We start from the raw sequence: 21,047 nt of genomic DNA on the forward strand, positions 1-21,047 counted from the left end.
ACCCCCAGCCTGCACCCGCCGGGAGGGGGGGAGAAATGCACACCCAGCACCCCAGGGCACCTGGCCAGGGCGGGGGGGGGGGGTGCACACGTACCCCTGGGGCAGCTGTGCCCGGGCCTGGGGGGCACACACGAGCCCCCGGCACATTTGGGGACACACAGGGCCCGGGGGGTGTCACGTAGGACCCGGGGGATCCCCCACGGCGGGAGCTGCGCAGGCGCACTCCGCCGGCCCGGCACCTATTTCACAGGCCGCACCGCCGCCGCGAAATAAGTCCCGAGAGCCGGGCCCGGCCGTGCGCCTGCGCGGGGGCCGAGAGCCGCGCGCGGCGGAGCCCCGCTTTTTTCCCCCCCCCCCCCCCAACCCTGCCTCCCTCCCCTCGCCCTCCCTTCCCTCCCCGCCGCCCAGCCGGAGCGCCCGGAGCCGGAGCCGGAGCGGGGCCGCGGGACCCCGGGCCTGAGGTAAGCGCCGGGCCCGGCGCGCAGCCCGCCGCGGGGCCTCCGCAGGCGCCGCCCGGCCGCCGGGTCCCTGCGGAGCGTCAGGACGTTACGGCAGCGGCAGGAGACGGCGGCAGCGCCCGGCCGCCCGCCCCGCGCCCCCCCCCTCCTCCTCCTCCTCCCCCTCCTCCTCCTCCTCCTCCTCCTCCCTCCCTCCCGCGCGCCCGGCGCTGCCTGCGTGAGCGCGCCCACGCGCCCCCCCCCCCCCCCCCCCCGGCCTCGCGCCGCCGGCGGGAGCGCGCGCGCCGCCGCGGGAGGGGGGGGAGGGGGGAGCACCCACCGCCCGCCCGCGCGGCGCCACGCGGAGCTCCGCGAACCCCTTCTCAGCCCCCCAAAGCGCGCAGCGCATCCCCCTGCCCCCCCCCGAGCACCCCCTGCCTCCCCCCCGCACCCCCAGCGAAGCCCCCTCCCCCTGTGCCCCCCAGCCCCGCAAAGCGCGCGGCGCAGCCCCGTGCCCCCCCCCGCACCCCCTGCACCCCCCCTGCACCCCCCCCGCACCCCCAGCGAAGCCCCCTCCCTGTGCCGCCCGCAGCCCCCTGCACCCCCCACCCTGTGTACCCCCCCACCCCCAGCGAAGCCCCCTCCACCTTTTCTCTGTGTCCTCCCCTCAACCCCCCCCCAGCCCCATGAACCCCCCCGTGCATCCCCCGTATCCCTAACGAAGCCCCCTGCACCCCCTCCCTGTGCCCCCCCCAGCCCCCCAACGCAGCCCCACAGATCTCTCCGAGGGGCACGATGCTGGTTTTTTATCTCCCCCCCCCTTTTTTTTTCTGCTGGTTTTTTATTCCCCCCCCCCTTTTTTTTTTCTTCTTTTTTCCCGCCCCCTCGCAGCCCCTCGGGGGGGTACCCATTGGGGTGGGTGCGCTGCAGAGCCGGGGGTGCCCCCCGCCAGCCCCCACCCTGCCGCTGCCGGACGCTCACGTTTTCAGCCCAGTTTCCCCCCATCCCTCCCAGTTCCGCCCCGAAAGACGCCTGAAGGGTTCATCCTGCGCCCCAGGCTGGTGTCCGGAGCGCCCCGAAACCGGGTGCCATCGCCAGCGAGACCACCGCAGGGAGGGGGGGCTGGTACCCCTCCTGGGTGGGCTGCGGAGCAGCGCAGGATCGGGCCCCTGCGCCCCTCGAGTGCTGCGCTCAGCGCCGGGCCCCTCACCCCCAGCAGGACATGGGGGGGCTGGAGAAGGGCAGCGGGGCTGGGGAGGGGGCTGAGGGAGCTGGGGCTGCTCCGGCTGAGGAAGAGGAGGCTGAGGGGGGACCTTCTCGCTCTCTGCAGCTGCTGGAGAGGAGGGTGCGGGGATGGGAGGTTGGGCTCTGCTCCCCGGTACCCAGTGACAGGGCGAGAGGTGACGGCCTCAGGGTGCATCAGGGGAGGTTGAGGTTGGAGATCGGGAACAATTTCTGTCCTGGGAGAGCGGTCAGGCGTGGGGCCAGGCTGCCCAGGGCAGGGGGGGAGTCCCCATCCCTGGGGGGCTTCAAACACCGTGGGGATGTGGCCCTGCGGGACGTGGTTGAGCAGGCGTGGGGGGGTTGGGGTGACGGCTGGACTTGGTGATCTTCGAGGTCTTCTCCAACCTTCACGGTTCTGTGGTTCCGTACCCCAAAAGGCACAGAGCAACAAAAATATCGCCGGAGTTCAACCAGACGCGGCTGAGCATCTGCCCTCAACCACCGCCGGGATTTGATCCTGGTGCCACGGGGAGCTGCTGTCCCTGCGTGGGGGGCTCGTGGGGCCATGGAGCCCCTGCCCCCTTCCACCTGCCTTAAAACACCGGTTGGTGGCAAACCCTCCCGTTCCCTGCGCCTTGTCCTCACCCGGCTCCTCGCTGCCTCAAAAACTGAAGCCCCAGGCACCAGCACAGGCTGGGGCGGACCTGCTGGAGAGCAGCTCTGCGGAGAGGGACTGGGAGTGCTGGAGGACGACAGGGTGACCATGAGCCAGCAGCGTGCCCTGGGTGCCCAGAAGGGCAGTGGGATCCTGGGGTGCATGAGGAGGAGTGTGGGCAGCAGGGCGAGGGAGGTTCTCCTCCCCCTCTGCTCTGCCCTGGGGAGGCCCCATCTGCAGTGCTGGGTCCAGTGCTGGGCTCCCCAGTTCAAGAAAGATGAGGAGCTACTGGAGAGAGTCCAGCGGAGGGCTGCGAGGATGAGGAGGGGACGGGAGCATCTCTCCTACGAGGAGAGGCTGAGGGAGCTGGGCTTGTTCAGCCTGGAGAAGAGAAGGCTGCGAGGGGACCTTCGAAATGCCTCTAAATATCTGCAGGGTGGGGGTCAGGAGGATGGGGCCAGACTCTTTCCAGTGGTGCCCAGCGACAGGACAAGGGGCAACGGGCACAAACTGAAGCAGAGGAAGCTGCAGCTGAACCCGAGGAAGAACTTCTTCCCTCTGAGGGTGACGGAGCCCTGGCCCAGGCTGCCCAGGGAGGCTGTGGAGTCTCCTTCTCTGGAGATATTCCAGCCCCGCCTGGCCGCGGTGCTGTGCAGCCTGCTCTGGGTGACCCTGCTTGGGCAGGGGGTTGGGCTGGGTGACCCCAGAGGGCCCTGCCAACCCCTGCCATGCTGGGATTCTGGGATTCTGTGGTTCTTTGGTGGCTTCATGCTGGGCTGTAGTGGAGGGGCCCGGTGGACGGCCGGACCCGGGGTGCTACAAGGGCACTGGGACTGGGCCATGGGAGCACCCCCACAGTGAGACCCCCCCCCGTCTCTGCGGCGGCCGCTCCGGTGCTGTGGGTGCTACGGGAGAGGCTTTGCCGTCGCCACCTCCTCGACGCGCAGACGCCGTTCGCTCGTGGGACAGGGCTGGAGGTCGCGTCGGGACCCGATTTGCGGGCGGTTTTGTGGCTCTGGACAGCGCACGCCGATTTTATCGCGCCGTCCTTGCGACATCCGCGATCGTCGGGGTGTTTGGAGGACGTTTATGCGTGCGGGAGTGGGTGAAGGATCTTCATCTCCCTCGCCGACCTCTCCTGTTGCCTAAATGGCTTAAAACTGCTTTTACTTCTACCGGTACCTGAAGTCCCCGGGGAGCGGGCACGGGGCGTGAGCTGGCGGGAGGGGTGGGTGACAGTGTCCCCGCAGAGAGGGGCTTCCCCCGGGCCTGACCCTGTGCTGGGGAGCAGCCGGGGCTGTGGGGCTGAGCACGCGGACGTGTGACCCCTTCGGCCTTGCGTGAACTAGGGATTTTTTTTTTTATTTCCCCCCCCCAGATTTCTTCTTGCTTATGAAATCCTGGCTCTGCTGGGGTGGGTGCTGAAGCTTAAAGCGCTGCCTGAGATCTGTTGCGGATTTATTGGAAACGCACGCTTTGAAATAGTTCTCAGATGTCACTTTGTTTCTGCCAAGTGCTTTTTTAATTTGATTTTTTTCGTGTGTGGCTTCGGAGGAGGGGGAAATCCCCGTTCCTGCCGTGGAGGAGACAGCGACGAGCTCCTCCAGCGGCGCGAAATCCTTCTGGGACAGTCTGAAACACGTTTGGAAGCGCAGCTTCAAGCTGAGCATCTTCCCAGGGTTTTTCAGGAATGCCGGGACCGTTCTGTTCGCTTCCCGCCCGCTCCCAGGCTCTGCCCCTCGATGCCAGCCCCTTCGCACCTCTTTCCTCTTCCCGTGCCCATCACCCTCACCCGGCCTGCGGAGCGTGTGTTGGGCTGCCAGCCTCCCCGCGTCCTCTTTTTTAATTAGGGCAAATTACTTTGCTGAAAGAGTGGTCAGGTGTTGGACCAGGCTGCCCAGGGCAGTGGGGGAAGTCCCCATCCCTGGGGGGGTTCAAACACCGTGGGGATGTGGCCCTGTGGGACGTGGTTTAGCAGGCATGGGGGGGTTGGGGTGACGGCTGGACTTGATGATCTTGGAGGTCTTCTCCAACCTTCACGATTCTGTGATTCTCCCGGGAGGGAGCGGCTGGGGATTTGCTGATCCCCTTCCCCTGAGGAGCGCGGATTCCCCGCAGCCCCCTCGCCCCCGGTTCCCCCCGCGCCGACGCTGTCCCCCACGGAGTTTGGCAGGGAGCGGGTCTGATGCGTGGCTTCCCCTCGTTCCTCCGCAGGCGGCTGGCGACCGAGGGCTCTCCCGCCCGGCGATGGCCACTCCGGACGTCAGCGTTCACATGGAGGAGGTGGTGGTGGTGACGACGCCTGACGGCGCGGTGGATGGGGCCGGCGTGGAGGAGGTGAAGACGGTGCTGGTCACCACCAACCTGTCCCAGCACGGGTAAGAGACGGGGTCAGCGTGCTGAAAGACCCCGACCCGTGGCCGCAGTCGGCTGGGCTGGGTGTTCTTAATCACCTCCTGCTTCCTCCTGCATCGCAGTGGGGACCTCGGCGATGCCCGGGCCAGTTGCGGTTCCTCGTCAGGTCCTCGCTGACCCCCGGGGCCGTACCCAGGGCGGTGGGCTCCACAGCTCCGAGCTCGCAGAGCAGGCTCTGCTTTTGCTGTTAAAGCTGAATTACCACTGGTGGTTTTAATCTGGCGTTACCTGGAATAAAAAGCAAAGCAGCAGTTTGTTTTGGAGAAAACAAGAACAAAAACCAAACCCAAACCAAAATACCTTTTCTGAGTGGATGTTGGAATGGACGCAACCTGGCTGGAACACACACCAGTAGCTAAATCGGTGTTTTTTCTGCTGTTTATTTCATGACTGCTGAGCTGAGCTGCGTGCCCGCGGGACGTGGGTCTCCGTCCGCAGCGCGGTGAGCGCGGCGCGGCCGGGGGGCTTTGCTGCAGGATCCGCCGCTGGCATCGGGTGGGAGGGAGGTGGCCTTGAAGCCACGCGGCGTCGAATGCAGAGGCACTGGCCAAAAAAAACCCGGAGTGAATATAGATCTGGTTTCTGCAGCGCTCTTTGCACGGTTCCTGCTGGCGTTTTGGGTGCGGGGCTGCTGTTTGCTCGGCTCTGGTCTGGTCAGCTGTGGGTCCCTCAGGTCTGTGCTCCCACGGCCAAAGTGCCCAGCCATACCATGAAGGCCTGTGTAGCGATGGGCTCTCTGCTTTACTTCTCTCCAGTCTTTCACAGGACGGTACCTGAGCCTGGGGATATTTTAGTGCTTTGCTCTTCACGTGGGCAGAAAATCCGAGTTTTCCCCCAGAGCTGGATCCGGGCAGGTTCATCTGATCCAGAAGTCTCTGCCCTTGGAAGAAGTGGGCAGCGAGCGGCTGCTGGTTGCTCTCCACGGCACCCATTTGTCTCCTTTCCTCAAACGTGCCCCGCTGTTTCTGTGCTGGGGGGCAGCTGTTACAGCCCGGGCACCGTGCCCCTCGTTCTGCCGTAGCTGGTATAAAGCTCGTTAGCGGGCAGGAGCAGGCAGCCGGACCCCGCAGCGGTGGGAGCGGGCGAGAGCCAGGCAGCGGGGATGCCGCGGGCAGGAGCTGCCCTGCTCCTCCTCCACGTCCCGGGTCTGCGAGGGCTTCCGAGAGCCTTTCCCGTTGCCGAAAGAGTGGGTGATGGTGGGGGGGAAGGCTCTGCTCCTCTTGCTTTCTGGCCCGCGGTGACCTCCTCGGCTCCCGCAGTGGAGGAGCAGCCAGGTGTGAAACTTGGGATGTGGCTTTCTGGATGCAGAGCAGTTTCTGGTTTTGATGTGGCTCCGAGCCTCCGCCGACCCACGTGCAGCAGCACGGCGTTGTTTGGGAGCACAGATCGTGGCAGAGGCTGGCTCGATCAGTTTGGTTTCCTTTCACTCTAATTTCCCCTCCTGTTTTTCTTCGGAAACCTTTGCTCATCCTCCCGGTGTCCCCTGGGTGGTCAGGAGCAGGACACCTCTGCGCCAGCGGGGAGAAGAGGATTTCTCTTCAGCTGCAGCTGTGAGCAGAGCCCATCTTATGGGCATGAAGCCATTCCCGGCGGGTTTTCCATGCGGCTCTCTGGAGAAGGGCCAGGCTCCTCGCTCCCCCTGCTCCAGGATGGCCGCGGGTCGATGGGGAGGACGTGGATCTCCCGCAGCAAAGCCCGCCCGGCTGGCACTCGCCTCGCCGAGCAGGGCTGGCGGGGGTGGGCGCCAGCACACACCACCCATGGCTTCTCCGTAGCCGTGGACGTTGCCTCTGCCGGGCTCTGCTCCTCCCGGGGAGATGCCATCACGGCGCTGGCTCCCCTTTTCCTTCTGAGTTCCCTCTGCAGCCCCAGCTGGCGTGAGGGAGGCGGCTGCAAGCACGGGCTGGGGTTCCTCGGCTTTGGCTCAGTCAAAGCCCGGCTTTGAACTCATCTTGGGGACTTAGAAACCAAACTCAGCTTGGTGCCTTTTCCTAGTGCTCCTTTGGGTATGGTTTTGCTATTTTAAAAGAAGTGTATATATACAACCCATGCTGAAGGGCTTAGTTCATGTGTTTTTAAGACAGACTGGAAAAGGCAGAGGAAAATGGGAAAATAGTCATAATGGGCAAGAAGCTCTTCTCTTCCGTCTGCGGTTGGAAGGGGTCTGCACGTGACGCGCTGACGGGGCGCTTGTGTTTCAGGTCAGCATCCCCAGCGCAGCTTTCTGGTGGAGGCTTCTTTTCCTTCTCAAGTTTCCAGGGGAGGCAGGAGTGGAGGAGAAAGGCGACGCAAGCCTGCTGCTTTATCAGCACGCGCTTTCTTCTCTTCCTCCCATCTGATTTATGGATCCTCCCTGGGGGGGAAGATGAGAGCCGTCCTCCCCCAGCTTCGTCATGGCAACCGGCGCAGGCAGGACCGGCTTGGTGGGATGCACTGCTGGGGCTCGGGGGGTGTTGGAGTTCTCTCCTGCTTCTCCCTCAGTCCGTCCCTCTGGAATGGGATGGGGGAAGGAGTGTGGAGCAGCTCGCCTGGTCTGGGGGTTATCTCTTCCCCCCCAGTCACAGACTGCAGTTGCTTGGATTTTTCATACGGGCTTTCGAAGTTGGTTGGTTTTTCTCTGGAGGATGGGGTTTAAGCTGTGGGCTGGGTTATTTCCCCCAGTCCGGTCCTGCCTTTTGGTCATTTCTGGGAGCGGTGCGAATGCGATGGCGTCCTGGAGGAAGCTGTGTTTCAGGTGCTGGCTTTCTGCTGGCGCGTTGCTTCGAGGTCCGTGGGTGGAGGTTTTTGATCCGGTGGCAGGCGGAGGCAGGGCTGTGGAGCGCTGGCCTTCGCGCGTCGGAGGTGGCTGCTGCCCCTCGCAGCCCCGGCGCCCTGCTGAGGTGGTGCTGCTGGTTTTTCTCCAAACGCATCTGGAGAAGTGCGAGAACCAAGCAGCAAACGGGTTACAACTCTTCCATTTTTCTCGTGTCAAATAGCCACTTCTGTGACACTCACCGGTGTGCAGACGCGTGAGCTCCCAGTTCACCGTTCCGAGTCCTTTTGCCTTATCCCTCGCCTTTCCCTCCCAGGGGTCTGGGCTGTCGGTCACGACGAGCTGCAGAGGCTCTTCTCCAACCGGGGCTGCCTTCAGCTTGTGCTTCTCTGGAGCAGCAGCTCCCAGGTTACCCGGCGAGGCTGAGCTGCCACCCACACCGGGTCCCTTATCTGGGTGCTGCTCCCCGTCGGGTACCTGCTCTGCAGCTGGCAAGGGAGGGATGCTTTGAAGCTCCGGTTCCACCCCAGAGCTGCGTGTGAGGAGGCCAGGATGGAAAAACCAGTTGCTCTTGAAGTTGCTTGTCCCCGTGGTACCGCAGGTGGGAAATGTGGTTGCCAGTGAGTCACTAGGGCCATGCTCTGAATTCACCCGTGCTACCAAACCAGGGTAGGTTTCAGGTTTATTTTCTCCTTATACAAACTTCCTAAGGAAGAGTGTGCTGAAGGATGTAAAAAGCGAACTGTTTGTCCCCCCCTGCCCCTGCAGGAGAAGCTTCCTACAGTAATTAAACATCTCCAATCACGAAACCAAACGCCCATCTCCAAACCCATTAGGAACGGCCCGTGCTGCGAGCCGGCTGTGATGCACCGCTCGGATCCGTGAGGGCACCAGCGTGGGCTTCCTCACGCGAGACCCTCCCGGCTGCGGGGCGAGGAGCGCGCCCCGGATCACAGCCCCGAGGGCCCTTCCCATCTCAGCGTGCACCGAAGCTCGTTAGAGGGGCCCGGGGCTGCGCCGCAGCGAGAGCTGGAGCGGGCGAGCAGCGAGGGTGCGGACGCTGCGCAGGACCGGCTGCCTGGCTCCGTCGGCAAAGCGCCGGGAGAAGCCGGAGGTCTCCGGGGTGGGCAGGGTGGGAGCAGTCTTGTCGCCCGCTGTTAGTTAATATCATGGGTGTATTGGGTTGTGAGAGGCTCAGAGGCTGGATCGCGAGGGTCTGTAGCTCACGTTACGTTGTCTCTGCTCACGGATCCCCTGTTAGGGTTTGTTGAGCTCCTTTATAACGCGTTTGCGGCTCCTTGAGGTGCTGCTGAGGTCCCCTCTTCCTCCTGGGAGCGTCCCGTGTACCAGGGGATTCAGCCGGTCCATTGCCCAGGCAGCAGCAGCGTGTTTCACACATGTTTTTTTCCTGGGGAAATCTTCTCAGGGGAAGCTGCCAGAGGCTGGCAGCGACTTCTGAGCGAGGGGCCGTGCTGACAGCATCCCTCCACGCCAGCTCCCCAGCACGGGCTGCGCTGGAGGCAGCTCCATGGGGCCGGGATGAAAAGGCGGGCGAGGCAGAGCCGGCCGGGCTGCTGGCAGCGGTCCTGCCTGCTGCGGGGCTCTGCATCTCCGTGTGGAAAAATGGAGCCGAGCCTCTCAAAGCCAGAGCTGACTTTTAGCTGTTGTGGGAAAATGTAGTCCCAGCGACTTTAGAAGCGATGTCTCCGCGGGGCGTCGGGTGTGGGGGTGGCACATCCACGCGGTTTAACTCTGTCTCTGCGTCTCTCCTACCAGCGGCGACATGAACGAAGACACGCTGGAGACGGAAAATGCGGCTGCTGCGGCTGCTGCTGCCTTCACAGCCTCCACGCATCTGAAGGAAGCGGTCCTAGGTAGGTTCAGCCCGTGCCGCAGCCCCTGGTTGTGCCGTGCCAGCTCCACCGCCCCGATGCGGCACAGCCCTGCGCTGGTGCTGGTCAAGAGGGTCCGGCCGCCGCTGTGCAGAGCTGCCGGCTGGCCCTGGGGTGCTGCCCCAGCAGCCGTGGGTGCTCTCCCGGGGTGCTCTCCCAGCGTTGGTGGGTGCTCTCCCGGGGGGCCCCAGGGATGTTGTCCACATCATCCATGGGTGCTCTCCTGGGGGGCCCTAGGGATGCTCTCCCAGCATTGGTGGGTGATCTCCCAGGGACGCTGGCCCCAGCATTGGTGGGTGCTCTCCTGGGGAGACCTGGGGATGCTGTCCACATCAGCTGTGGGTGCTCTCCTGGGGGGCCCCAGGGACGCTGGCCCCAGTGTTGGTGGGTGCTCTCCCGGGGACGCTGGCCCCAGCGTTGGTGGGTGCTCTCCTGGGGAGACCTGGGGATGCTGTCCACATCATCTGTGGGTGCTCTCCCAGCGTTGGTGGGTGCTCTCCCAGGGACGCTGGCCCCAGCATTGGTGGGTGCTCTCCTGGGGATGCTGTCCACATCATCTGTGGGTGCTCTCCTGGGGGGCCCTAGGGACGCTGGCCCCAGCATTGGTGGGTGCTCTCCTGGGGAGACCTGGGGATGCTGTCCACGTCATCTGTGGGTGCTCTCCTGGGGGGCCCTAGGGATGCTCTCCCAGCATTGGTGGGTGCTCTCCCGGGGGGCCCCAGGGATGCTGTCCACATCATCCATGGGTGCTCTCCTGGGGGGCCCTAGGGGTGCTCTCCCAGCATTGGTGGGTGCTCTCCCAGGGACGCTGGCCCCAGCATTGGTGGGTGCTCTCCCAGGGATGCTCTCCCAGCATTGGTGGGTGCTTTCCTGGGGAGACCTGGGGATGCTGTCCACATCATCTGTGGGTGCTCTCCTGGGGGGCCCTAGGGATGCTCTCCCAGCATTGGTGGGTGCTCTCCCGGGGGGCCCCAGGGATGCTGTCCACATCATCCATGGGTGCTCTCCTGGGGGGCCCTAGGGATGCTCTCCCAGCATTGGTGGGTGCTCTCCCAGGGACGCTGGCCCCAGCATTGGTGGGTGCTCTCCTGGGGAGACCTGGGGATGCTGTCCACATCATCTGTGGGTGCTCTCCTGGGGGGCCCTAGGGATGCTCTCCCAGCATTGGTGGGTGCTCTCCCGGGGGGCCCCAGGGATGCTGTCCACATCATCCTTGGGTGCTCTCCTGGGGGGCCCTAGGGGTGCTCTCCCAGCATTGGTGGGTGCTCTCCCGGGGACGCTGGCCCCAGTATTGGTGGGTGCTCTCCTAGGGATGCTCTCCCAGCATTGGTGGGTGCTCTCCTGGGGATGCTGTCCACATCATCTGTGGGTGCTCTCCTGGGGGGCCCTAGGGATGCTGGCCCCAGTATTGGTGGGTGCTCTCCTGGGGAGACCCGGGGATGCTGTCCACATCATCTGTGGGTGCTCTCCCGGGGGGCCCTGGGGATGCTCTCCCAGCATTGGTGGGTGCTCTCCTGGGGAGACCTGGGGACGCTGTCCACATCATCTGTGGGTGCTCTCCCAGGGGGCCCCAGGGATGCTCTCCCAGCATTGGTGGGTGCTCTCCTGGGGGTGCTCTCCCAGCACCCAGGGGAGCCCGGCACTCTGCAGGGCTGGGTGACTGGGAGCGAGCCGGTGGCTGGGTGGCTGCTGCCCTCTCCTGGTGCAGGATGAGGCCCTGTGTCTGGCCAGCGCTGGCTCCTGCCCTTCCAGCTTGCGACGGGGATGTCAGCTTTGCAGCAGACTCACCTGCTTTGGTTGCAAGGAAAAGTGAATTTAGAGGGCAAAGACTGTAACCAGCTGGGCTGGAGCTGCCTGCGAAACGGCTGCGCTCCGAAACCAAAGCTGAACGTGCAATTACCTGAACAGCGTCGTTCCTTTCGTTCTTATTAAGTGAATTTTTTCAGCCCTGGCCAGTGACTTCTCAGATTTCACCCACTCAGCTGCGCCGGAGCGGTAGAAATCTGCCTGCGCTCTTCTGCCTGAGAAATGTGGGTGGTTGGAGGCTTTAGTAGCAACGTGCAAGTGAATGGTGGCCACAAACCCCAGCCCATCCCACCATCCATCGTCTACATTTCTTTTAATCCTGAACTTTAAAGTTGCTTTATCACTGTATGCGTGCCTCGGGGCTGCGACTCACGTTTCTTCTTCATCTGTCCCTTCCTCTGTTCCCTGTGAGAAGTGAAGATGGCTGAAGATGAGGACAGTTTGGAGGCAGAGATTGTCTACCCCATCACCTGCGGGGACAGCAAGGCCAACCTCATCTGGAGAAAGTTTGTGTGCCCTGGGATCAACGTGAAGTGTGTGCAGGTGAGAATCAAGGGCCCCAATGCTGGGCTCTCGTGCCTTCCCCCGTCCGTGTTGCGGGCTCACCTGGCTTGTCCTGGTTTCAGTGAGCTTTGGGGAGCTGCTTTGCATCAGAACCACGTTGTGGTGGGGAAGGAGGAAGTTCTTGGTGCTGTTGTACCTGATGTTTGCCTTCTCAGCCAAGTTGAGCAGTCCTGGCTGGAGAGATGCTGCCTCAATTTAACTGCATTATTGGAGAGTTTGAGAAATTTCAGCACTTCCAGTGTCTGCTCGGTTTGAAAGTTGAGCATTTATTGAGAAGCTTATTGGTAGGGGACCTGCTGAAGAGCTTTTGCTGTGTCCTGGATAACTCATGGTTAAAATTTGCATGAATTCAGGAACATACCATGAGTAACGCTCTCCTAAGCCATCGCTGGCCTTTGTACAGGGACTGAACAATGCCCTGCTGAGGGAGTCTCTCCTCTGGGCTCTGTTGCAAGAGGGCTTTCCAAAGGATGGTCCTCGCCCTTCGTAGGAGAGATGGTGAGATGGTCCTTTCCATCCCTGGGGCAGAGGACAGGTGCTGCTGCCTGAAATCCGTCCTCTCTTTGCTCCGAAGCCCGCGTGCTTGGTCAGAGCAGCAGTTTCTCATGCAGCGATGGTGAGGGAGCTCTCCGTTGGTTGATGTGGGCATTGAAAGGAGGTGGCTTGCACTTGGGAAATCCTTGCTGAGATGGGCTGTAGAGCAGCTCTTCAGAGGGCTGCCTGATACTTAGGTCAGCGTGTGGGTTCAGGCACAGCTGGGTGATAGAAGAAGGGGGTATGCAGGGTACGCCAGCTCCCCAAAGCCGGTTTGCCGTGGAAGTGGGCGTGCGCTGCCAGAGAGGCCAGAGGTGCCACTGATATCGGCAGTTGGGCTCGGTAGCGGGAGGTCAAAGACCAAATGGGCTTCTCCTTCCCTGGCTTGCGCAGGGCGTAGCGTGTCCCCGGACCCAAAAGTCACCAAGGGCAGCGCAGCTTTCGTTGCGAGCCTGCTCGTTAGTGGGAGCGTGAGCAGTTAATGATGCTTTGCACGAGGCATGGGTGTTCTCCTTCCCCTCTACACTGCCCTGGTGAGGCCCCATCTGCAGTGCTGTGTCCAGTTCTGGGCTCCCCAGTTCAAGAAAGATGAGGAGCTACTGGAGAGAGTCCAGCGGAGGGCTACAAGGATGAGGAGGGGACTGGAGCATCTCCCCTACAAGGAGAGGCTGAGGGAGCTGGGCTTGTTCAGCCTGGAGGAGAGAAGCCTGAGAGGGGACCTAATAAATGCTTATAAATATCTGAAGGGTGGGTGTCAGGAGGATGGGGCCAGACTCTTTCCAGTGGTGCCCAGCGACAGGACAAGGGGCAACAGGCACAAACTGAAGCAGAGGAAGCTCCAGCTGAAGATGAGGAAGAACTTCTTCCCTCTGAGGGTGACGGAGCCCTGGCCCAGGCTGCCCAGGGAGGCTGTGGAGTCTCCTTCTCTGGAGATATTCCAGCCCCGCCTGGCCGCGGTGCTGTGCAGCCTGCTCTGGGTGACCCTGCTTGGGCAGGGGGTTGGACTAGATGACCCACAGAGGTCCCTTCCAACCCCTACTATTCTGTGATTCTGTGTTTCTCCCAGCTGTCCTGCCTGGGCTGGGCGTTCAGCAACCTCCTCTGTGCTGCACACACCCTTGGCTTTGAGCAGCTGATAACCACCCGTGAAAGCAGTGTTGGCCTTTAATTTTTTCAACTCGATCGGTGTTCTCTAGGGTGGGGAAGTGTGTGTCGGCCGTCTGTTTGGGTGCTGTTATTTCAGCAGCACGTCGAGGCTGTGAGGCAGCTCCGCTGTGCTGCTGGGCGCCGGGAGATGCCACCAGGCCCTGCTGCCGACCCACGCTGGCAGGGCACGCCTGCGTTGTCTGGTGGCTTGTCACGCTGATGTCACACTTCTGCCTCTTGCAGTTTGACGATCACCTAATTAGCCCCAAGGAGTTTGTCCACTTGGCGGGCAAGTCGACCCTGAAGGATTGGAAGCGGGCGATCCGGATGAACGGGATCATGCTCCGGTTAGTCTCTTCGTTTGTATCTGCAGAGCAACAGCAGAGACTTCTTCTTTCTGGGGGAGAACGGTGGGGTGGGATAGAGCCTTTGGCACAGTTTTCTCTGCTGGGAGAGGGAATGGGCCCCTGAACGTTTGTCTCACCAGCCTGGCCCCAAACGGGGTCTGCCCCATGGCTTTGCTTTGTCCTTGTGCCTAGGGAATAATTCGGGGCAGCAAATGCCGTTCCCAGCTGGCGTAAGGTGACTGGAAGTTTTAATGGTCACTCAGTGTCACCCGCCAGATGGAAGTCAGTCTGGCCATCAACTGATGCTCCCATTGCGGCAGGTCTGCTTTACAGCAGTTCATTTTATTTTTTTTTCTTTGCTAAGGACTTATTTAAAGCTTATTTATGCAAGCATTTCTCTTCTCTAGTCTTAACTACAGTAATTTAATTCTTCTGTGGTCGCTTGAACACCAGCCTGAGACTGTGATTTAATTAAAGCCTGTCTCTGCCTGTAGGCAGGATAAAAAAGCATCACCTCTTTCCCCAGGACTCGTCAGTGGTTTTGTACTCTGGTCACAGGGTGACCTTGCCTTTGCCTGGATCCTTCTGCTTCAGTGCAGGCATCTGCCGTATTCCTTCCCAGCAGCTTTTGCTCCACGTAGATTTTGCATAGCAAGGCAGGTCCTTCTAGGAAAAAAAAACTTCACGAGGAGTGTGTGAAGGCAAGCCTAGCAGCCCATGGCAGCAAATCTTGGGCAGCTCAGGTTGTTGTTGTCCAGCAAAGCCTGGGGATGCTTTGGAGGCAACGTGCTTAGACTGGAAAGATCACATGTGCCAATGTTGCAACCTCCTTTGCTTAAGCTGAGAGACCTTAGTTTAGTTTATAAATGGGGTTATGCCCATCTCCTTCAGCCGACCCTTCTGCTGGAAGCCACAGGCGTGCACGGGGGGATGGTGCTGGTGGGACCAGGCTGGGACCTTCTCGTTCCTCCCTCAATGAACCAGGAGTTCATCAGTCCCAGCAAGGGGTCCTGGTTCAAATTACAGACCCCTGTGCAAAGAGCCTGCCCAGGGAGGTGGGACCAGCTCTGAAACCAGCTGGTTTGGAGGCCAAGCGTTGCCCTGCTGTCAGGAGGTGGGAGGGCAGCAGGACGGGGTGGCTCTGCCTCTGCTGTGGGGAGCCCCACAGACACGTGGGCACACTCGGAGTAGGTGTGGGTTGCTCTTACAAAGGCAGGGGATGTCCTCAGAACAGGTCAGGGAACCCCAGGGAGGAGGACCCTGTTCAGCATCACAGGGCAGGGGTAAAACTGCTGCACGGGAGCATGGCCCAGGGTGACGGGGAAGAGCCCTCCCCGCTTCGCTGGCATTGCAGGAACTCAGTGTTTGGGCTCTAAATCGTGCGTTTTCCCTGAGGGCTTCTAGCCAGCAGAAGATCCGCAGAGAGCAGTGCAGTTTGTCCCAGTGCTTCTCAAGGTGTGTTTAGTCTTACAGGGATATCTCCTTGGGAAAAGCTCATGTGTCTCTGGAGCCTCTCAGCCCACGTTGAGTGCTTCAGGGGCAAAGACAAAGATTTTCTTTCTTGGACTAAGAAAATCCATCCTCTCTGGGTTGGGCTTGGAGAGGAACCATTTCAGAGGGCTGAAGTCCCGCTTCCCCTCCACCGTCCCACAGGAGGGCACGGGCCGTGGCAGGGCAGGGCCAGACACCGAGTCTGCTCCAGTCCTTCACCGCAGCTACAGCACGACGGGCTTTTTCCTCCCCATCCCAGCCTCCTGAAAGGCTTTACCACCACTGGAGTGTTGGGTGGGTGGTGGATTTGTGCGTGTGGCCAGTACGGAGCAGGCGGCGGATGCTGTTTTAATTAACTCTTAGTTAATGCTGCTTCTAACGTCAGTACGCAGCGGGACTTGCCAAGGGAAATTCGGACTGTTGCCTCCGCCTGCTCTCCTGGCGTTTGCTTTTCATCTGGGACTTTGAGAAGGTTGGAGGCTGCCAGGAGCTGCGTCTCGGAGCGCTCTGCCCCTGCTGACGCGCCGGTCCCTGGGCTTGCTCCCTGTCTTGCAGGAAGATCATGGACTCGGGAGAGCTGGATTTCTACCAGCACACGAAGGTCTGTTCCAACACCTGCCGGAGCACCAAAATCGACCTGACGGGAGCCAGGGTCTCCTTGACCAGCCAGACATCGACGGAGTACATCCCCCTCACTCCCGCTTCCGCCGATGGTACGTCCAGCCCTTCCCCGCAGCCTGAACAGGGGCTTTGGAGCGTGAAAGCACGACGAATGCTGCCTGGCCAACGCTCCTGAGGGTTGCCTCTCTCTTTGGCTTGGCGGGCTGTTTTACCCTCTGCTTTCTCTCCCTGCTCTGTTGCAGGATTCCCCATAGCAGAGCTAGGCAGAGGCGCTGCTAGAGCGTCTCGGCAGAGGTGCAGTAACTCACCTAGTTGCTCTGTAACACTGCATGACCCGAAGAGCTGCCCTTCCGGCCTCCTGCCTTACCCCAAACTGTGTAGCTGAAGCAGAAGACTGCAATTAAGCTGTAAGAACATGGTAGTCATTGCTCCACACAGTCCCCTTCTGTCCTCGCTGCTGGTCGGGTGCTGAGTGTGCAGGGCTTGTCTGGGGAGGCAGGGATCAGCTCGGCTTCTCCTGCTGCGCAGGGTGCTGGGGCAGGGCTCCCTCCTCCTCCTCCTCCCGGCTCGAACCTGACTTCTTTCAGAACAGGTTAGGGTTTTTCATTGAAGGCTCCTTGGCTGAATTATTATCGGGTTTGTCTGAGGAAAGATTAAAGAGAACCAGAGGATACAACAGATTTTTTTTATCTGCGCTCATCCATGTAGCTTATAAAACTGGATTTAAATGATGTTGTGGCCACGCAGCTGTAGCCCTAAACTTCATTTGGTGTGTAATTACAGGCAACTATTTAATTGGAAAGCTTTCTGAGTACTCATATTTCCGAGAGCCAAGAAGAGCCCCGTGCTCCTGGTAGTGCCTGGGAGCAGAGCAAGGACGGGGCGAGCCCCTGGGCCGGCTCTGCCGAGCGCCTTCGGCACCGCGTCGCGGTGCTGGGGCGGGTGGGAAGCCGATGCGCGGTGCGGCCTGTCCCGAGCCCTCCCGTTAAACACGGAGCCGCCTCTCACACGGGCAGCCTGCCCTGGGCCAGCCAGAGCCCTGCAGCCTGCGGAATGCAGGAGTGGAGTCACTGGATTCAATGGCAGCGGCTGAGCCTTGCAAAGGTCCCGCGCAGCGCGGCGGCTCTCTGGCTCTGGCTCATCCCGCTCCTGCGCACGGCTCCAGTGGCACCGGTTCCCCTGGCTCTGTGGTAACAAAACCACTGAGATTTGGCAGAGCTGGAAGGAGGGAGGGAGGCCCCCTCCATCCCCGTACGGCGGGGGGATGCTCTCCCCTTCGAGGCTTTGGAGACCCTCCGGGCATCCCAGTCCTGCAAGCTGTAAGGATTGCAAAAACAAATCAGTCTCTGAATCTGTTTGACTTTTGCCCTAAGCGGTACGAGGGTGTACGCAGGGGGGAACGGGAGGGAAACGCTGCTCTTGGGCACGTGTTCTTGTGCAAGGGTTGCAGAAATAATCCCCGGGGTATTGCACTCTAGCATGGAAAAATAAGTACTGCTGGCACAGCAACCGCCTGCGGCTTCGCAGGGCGTCTCGCCGAGTTCAGCTTCGAGAGCTCCGTGCGAATAAAAGCACTCCTGTGCCACGAAAAGAAGTCACAGGAAGGCAGCGAGGGGGTTCTTCCCTCAGAAACAGCCCCGTGAAAAATACAGAGAAAAATCAGGACTTGGGTTTGTTTTTTTTTTTTCCTCTTTTCTTTTTTGCTGTTGGTTGCAGTGAACGGATCCCCGGCTACGATCACCATAGAAACGTGCGAGGATGCCGGCGACTGGAGCACCGGCGTCGGAGGTACGGCTTGGGATCCCGCCGGGCTCCCCGCTCCCGGGGCAGAGGGAGGATGGAGGGGGTGGAGGGAAAGAGGGAAAGGGCAGGGATGAGGAACGGGGCCCTGCTCGAGGCTCCCCTGGGATCGATCGTTTGCCGCTCACCGGAGCACAGCGCTGCAGTGTGTCCTGCCTGCGTGCGGTCTGACTGCAGCGTCGGCTCGGGGTGAAACTGTTTCTAAGCCCCAAGGTGTCAAAGTGTCGGCCAGGTGGTTGATGTGGCTGTAGGGGGGAAAAAATAATATCAGGAGGGTCATAAAATGATTCTTGCTCCTCTGGCGTGCTCTGGGCAATGGGCTTTTCTGTGGCTTCAGTGTCCTGCTTGTGCGTGATGGAGGATGGGGAAAGCAGTCCTCGCCCAGCTGCCCTCCTGCGGGTGCGTGCTCCGGCTGGGCTTTGCCCCAGCACCCTGTGCCTGCAGCCTGGCAGGACCTCACCCTCGGGGGGCTGGACGGGGAACCCAGAGCAGATCACCACTGAAACCCTCTCCGAGGATTTTAAGGTTCTCCCTCGCTTTCTCTTTCTCCAGATGACACCTTTGCTTTCTGGCAAGGCCTGAAGGACACGGGTCTCCTGGAAGAAGTGATCCACGAGTTCCACCAGGAGCTCGTGGAGACCATGAAGGGCTTGCAGCAGCGAGCGCAGGATCCCCCGCTGCAGCTGGGTGGTGAGGGCCTGGGCACGGGTGCTCGCGGGAGAGGGGCTCGGGGAGTTTTTCCTCCTTAGGGGTATCTGGATGGCACTGTAGGGACACAGTTCATCATTAGTAAACCCCATTTCTGGCTGCTCCCCAGGTGGGCTCTCGGCTGTGCTCAGGGACGCGTTGGGTGGCCTCAGTTCTCCAATTCCCTGTGCCTGGGGCTGGACAAATGCTTGGCTCAGGAACTGGGGTGGAATTTAGGCCATCAGATAATGATGTGGCAACCAGCTACCGTGCCAGCTGATTTCTTATCACCCCTGCTGAGCAGGAGAAGGCTGTTTATACACCAGTGACCTCTTGCACTTTCTCATGACGTCTCCTGTCTTCTCCTCTTCCCCAGCCTCCTGCGTTACCCTCCCGCAGAAACACAGCTGAATGTGTTTGCTGTCGTGTGGCTTCTTACCAAGCCAGAAATACTTTGCGTAGGGGAATTTTGCTTTCCTCAAAAGATCCGTGTCTTGTTTTTAAGATGCTGTTTTACTCAACAACGTAGTCCAGAACTTCGGTATGCTGGATCTGGTCAAGAAGGTCCTGGCCAGCCACAAGTGCCAGATGGATCGCTCGCGGGAGCAGTACACGCGGGATTTGGCAGGTATGGCCCGTGCTGGCACTGCCAGCGGGTTTTCTCTCTGTGTAAGAAAGTGGGGTTTTTGTTAAAGCTGGTGCATGCTAAACCGGCCGCGGTGGGACTGGCTGCTGCGGCTCCAGGCGTTGCCGTGGTCCCTGGGAAGCTCGTCCCGGGTCCGGGCTGAGCCAGCCCTCTTCCCTCTCCAGCTCTGGAGCAGCAGTGTGACGAGCACCGCAAGCGAGCGAAGGAGCTGAAGCACAAATCGCAGCATCTCAACAACGTCCTGATGACCCTCACGCCCGTCTCCGTCCCCACGCCTTTAAAACGTCCCAGGCTGACCAGGGCCACCTCCGGACCAGCTGCCATCACCTCCCAAGTGCTGTCCCAGCCGGCGCAGCTCGCCGTCACCCCCAGCGTGCCCGTCTCCCAGCTCGCCAGCCTTCCCCTCGGCAAAGTGGTCTCAGCCCTCCCGCCCTCGGTGCTGGGGAAGAGCCCGTCCCAGCCTCCTGCCGCCAGCTCCCCGGCCTCCCCGCTGCTGGGGGGGTACACGGTACTGGCCTCCGCCGGCTCCACCTTCCCCGGCACGGTGGAGATCCACCCGGACGCTTCCAACCTGACGGTGCTGAGCACGGCCGCGGTCCAGGACGGCAGCACGGTCGTGAAGGTGGTGAGCCCCTTCCAGCTGCTGACGCTGCCGGGACTGGGCACGACCATCCAGAACGTGACACAAATGGCTCCTGGCGGGAGCACGGTCGTGACCGTCCCGTCCGGTGCCGGTGAGGCCGCCGGGGACGAGCACGCCGCCATCGAGGTGACCGCAGTGGCCGACGAGGCGGAGCAGAAGTGAAAGGGGGACTTGCCTGGAGGGACGCTGGCCGTGCCGCTCTGGGTGGAACTGCCTTTTCCCTGGTTGTGCTGCGGGAAGAGGAGCGGCGTAACGAGGGGCACAGGTTAACGAGACTCAGAGCAGCTCACGTCGGTAACGAGGAGGTTCAGGTCAGAGGGAAGGAGGGGGAGGAAGGATGCTCAGAGAAGGGAAAGGCCAAAATGCTGTGCCCTGTTTGGAGGAGGAAAAAAAAAAAAAGCTTAATTCTTTTATAAAGCTTTCCTCCCCTGTTCTCTTGGAATAGTTACTCCGTTCTAGCTCGTCAGCCCTGCCTCGTCTGCAGGCGTAGCTGGAGCAGCGTCCGTTAGAGGAGCAGGGCGCAGGGCAGGGAGAAGGCGGTCGCGAAAGGAGAAGCAGGCGAAGCGCTGAGCAGGCACCGACCCGGCTGCCGAGGGGCCTGGCGTGAGCTGACGGGGGGTGCCGGGGAGCCGGCTGCTCCCCGGCCCGGGGGACCCCGGTTGTCACCGGGATGCGTGCGGTCATCGAGACCGGGAAGGGGCTCTGCGTGGCAGCGCGGGCGCGAGCCCCGGGACGTTGGCTTCTGCGGGGGATGCTGGCTTCGGGTGGTGGAAACGGGCGGGAGCTCTCGTGGCGGTGGTCACGGTGGGCTGCCTGGGTCTGCTGGGGGACGGAGGAGTGGGGAGAGAGAAACCCAGAGGGCTGGGAAGAGCTGTCACTTCTGAAGACTTAGGGTGTCTTTCTAGTTTTCTCAAAAAAAAAAGAAAAAAATCCGTTCTTTGGGATTTTTTTTTAAGCAAATGGTGATTTTTAAGCCAAGCCCTTTGGGTGCGAAGATCGTGCCGTGAGGCAGAGACGTCCTGCTGAAGGCGCAGAGGTGAGCGCAACGGCAGCGCTCCGAGGAGCTTGCACTTACTTCAACGAGGGGTGACCCTGGTGCAGGATCGGGCCGGTCCCTGGTCCCCAGTGTCTCTCCGGGCTCCCCGACCTGCGGGTGGGCAGCCGTTCCGTGGCGGGGCAGGCAGCCCCCAGCACTCCTTCGACCGCTCGGCTCGCTGCCGCAGGGCACAGGCGCGGCTGCAGCCATGGGCACGCTGTCTCCGGCTGGAAGGAGTCGGGTGCTGGGAGTCTTGGGGTTTCTACAGACTTGAGCTGGCAGCAGCAGCGCCGACAGGTCACTTTAATGAGCTAATAAATATTTTTTTGGAAGAGCGCTGCTGGTTGGTTG

The 21,047-nt window shown here is 61.3% G+C and overlaps 1 protein-coding gene across 3 annotated transcripts; it reads left to right on the forward strand.

Moving 5' to 3' along the window:
- Positions 1 to 346: 346 nt before the first annotated feature.
- On the forward strand, positions 347 to 21,025 carry GMEB2 (glucocorticoid modulatory element binding protein 2). 3 transcript variants are annotated; one of them, XM_075438882.1, is made up of 10 exons: positions 347 to 461; positions 4,531 to 4,694; positions 9,260 to 9,357; positions 11,594 to 11,724; positions 13,669 to 13,772; positions 15,819 to 15,976; positions 17,601 to 17,672; positions 18,237 to 18,374; positions 18,877 to 18,999; positions 19,182 to 21,025. In XM_075438882.1, exons 2-10 carry the CDS (start codon positions 4,564 to 4,566, stop codon positions 19,820 to 19,822), a joined length of 1,596 nt encoding a protein of 531 aa, XP_075294997.1. In that variant the 5' UTR covers positions 347 to 461; positions 4,531 to 4,563; the 3' UTR covers positions 19,823 to 21,025. The 3 variants fall into 3 exon arrangements, with proteins under 3 accessions (XP_075294997.1, XP_075294998.1, XP_075294999.1); XM_075438883.1 differs by having other exon boundaries at positions 348 to 461; positions 11,597 to 11,724; XM_075438884.1 differs by lacking the exons at positions 347 to 461; positions 4,531 to 4,694 and having other exon boundaries at positions 9,278 to 9,357; positions 11,602 to 11,724.
- The last annotated feature ends 22 nt before the right edge of the window (positions 21,026 to 21,047 follow it).

This window comes from Opisthocomus hoazin, chromosome 18, assembly GCF_030867145.1.
Source record: "Opisthocomus hoazin isolate bOpiHoa1 chromosome 18, bOpiHoa1.hap1, whole genome shotgun sequence".
In the NCBI taxonomy this organism is placed as follows: domain Eukaryota; kingdom Metazoa; phylum Chordata; class Aves; order Opisthocomiformes; family Opisthocomidae; genus Opisthocomus; species Opisthocomus hoazin.

Excerpts from the sequence above, each read along its gene's own strand:
- GMEB2 (XM_075438882.1), top strand. The coding sequence starts at position 4,564 with ATGGCCACTCCGGACGTCAGCGTTCACATGGAGGAGGTGGTGGTGGTG. Across the intron at positions 11,725-13,668 it reads TCAACGTGAAGTGTGTGCAG|TTTGACGATCACCTAATTAG; the intron begins GTGAGAATCAAG and ends TGCCTCTTGCAG. Across the intron at positions 19,000-19,181 it reads GTACACGCGGGATTTGGCAG|CTCTGGAGCAGCAGTGTGAC; the intron begins GTATGGCCCGTG and ends TTCCCTCTCCAG.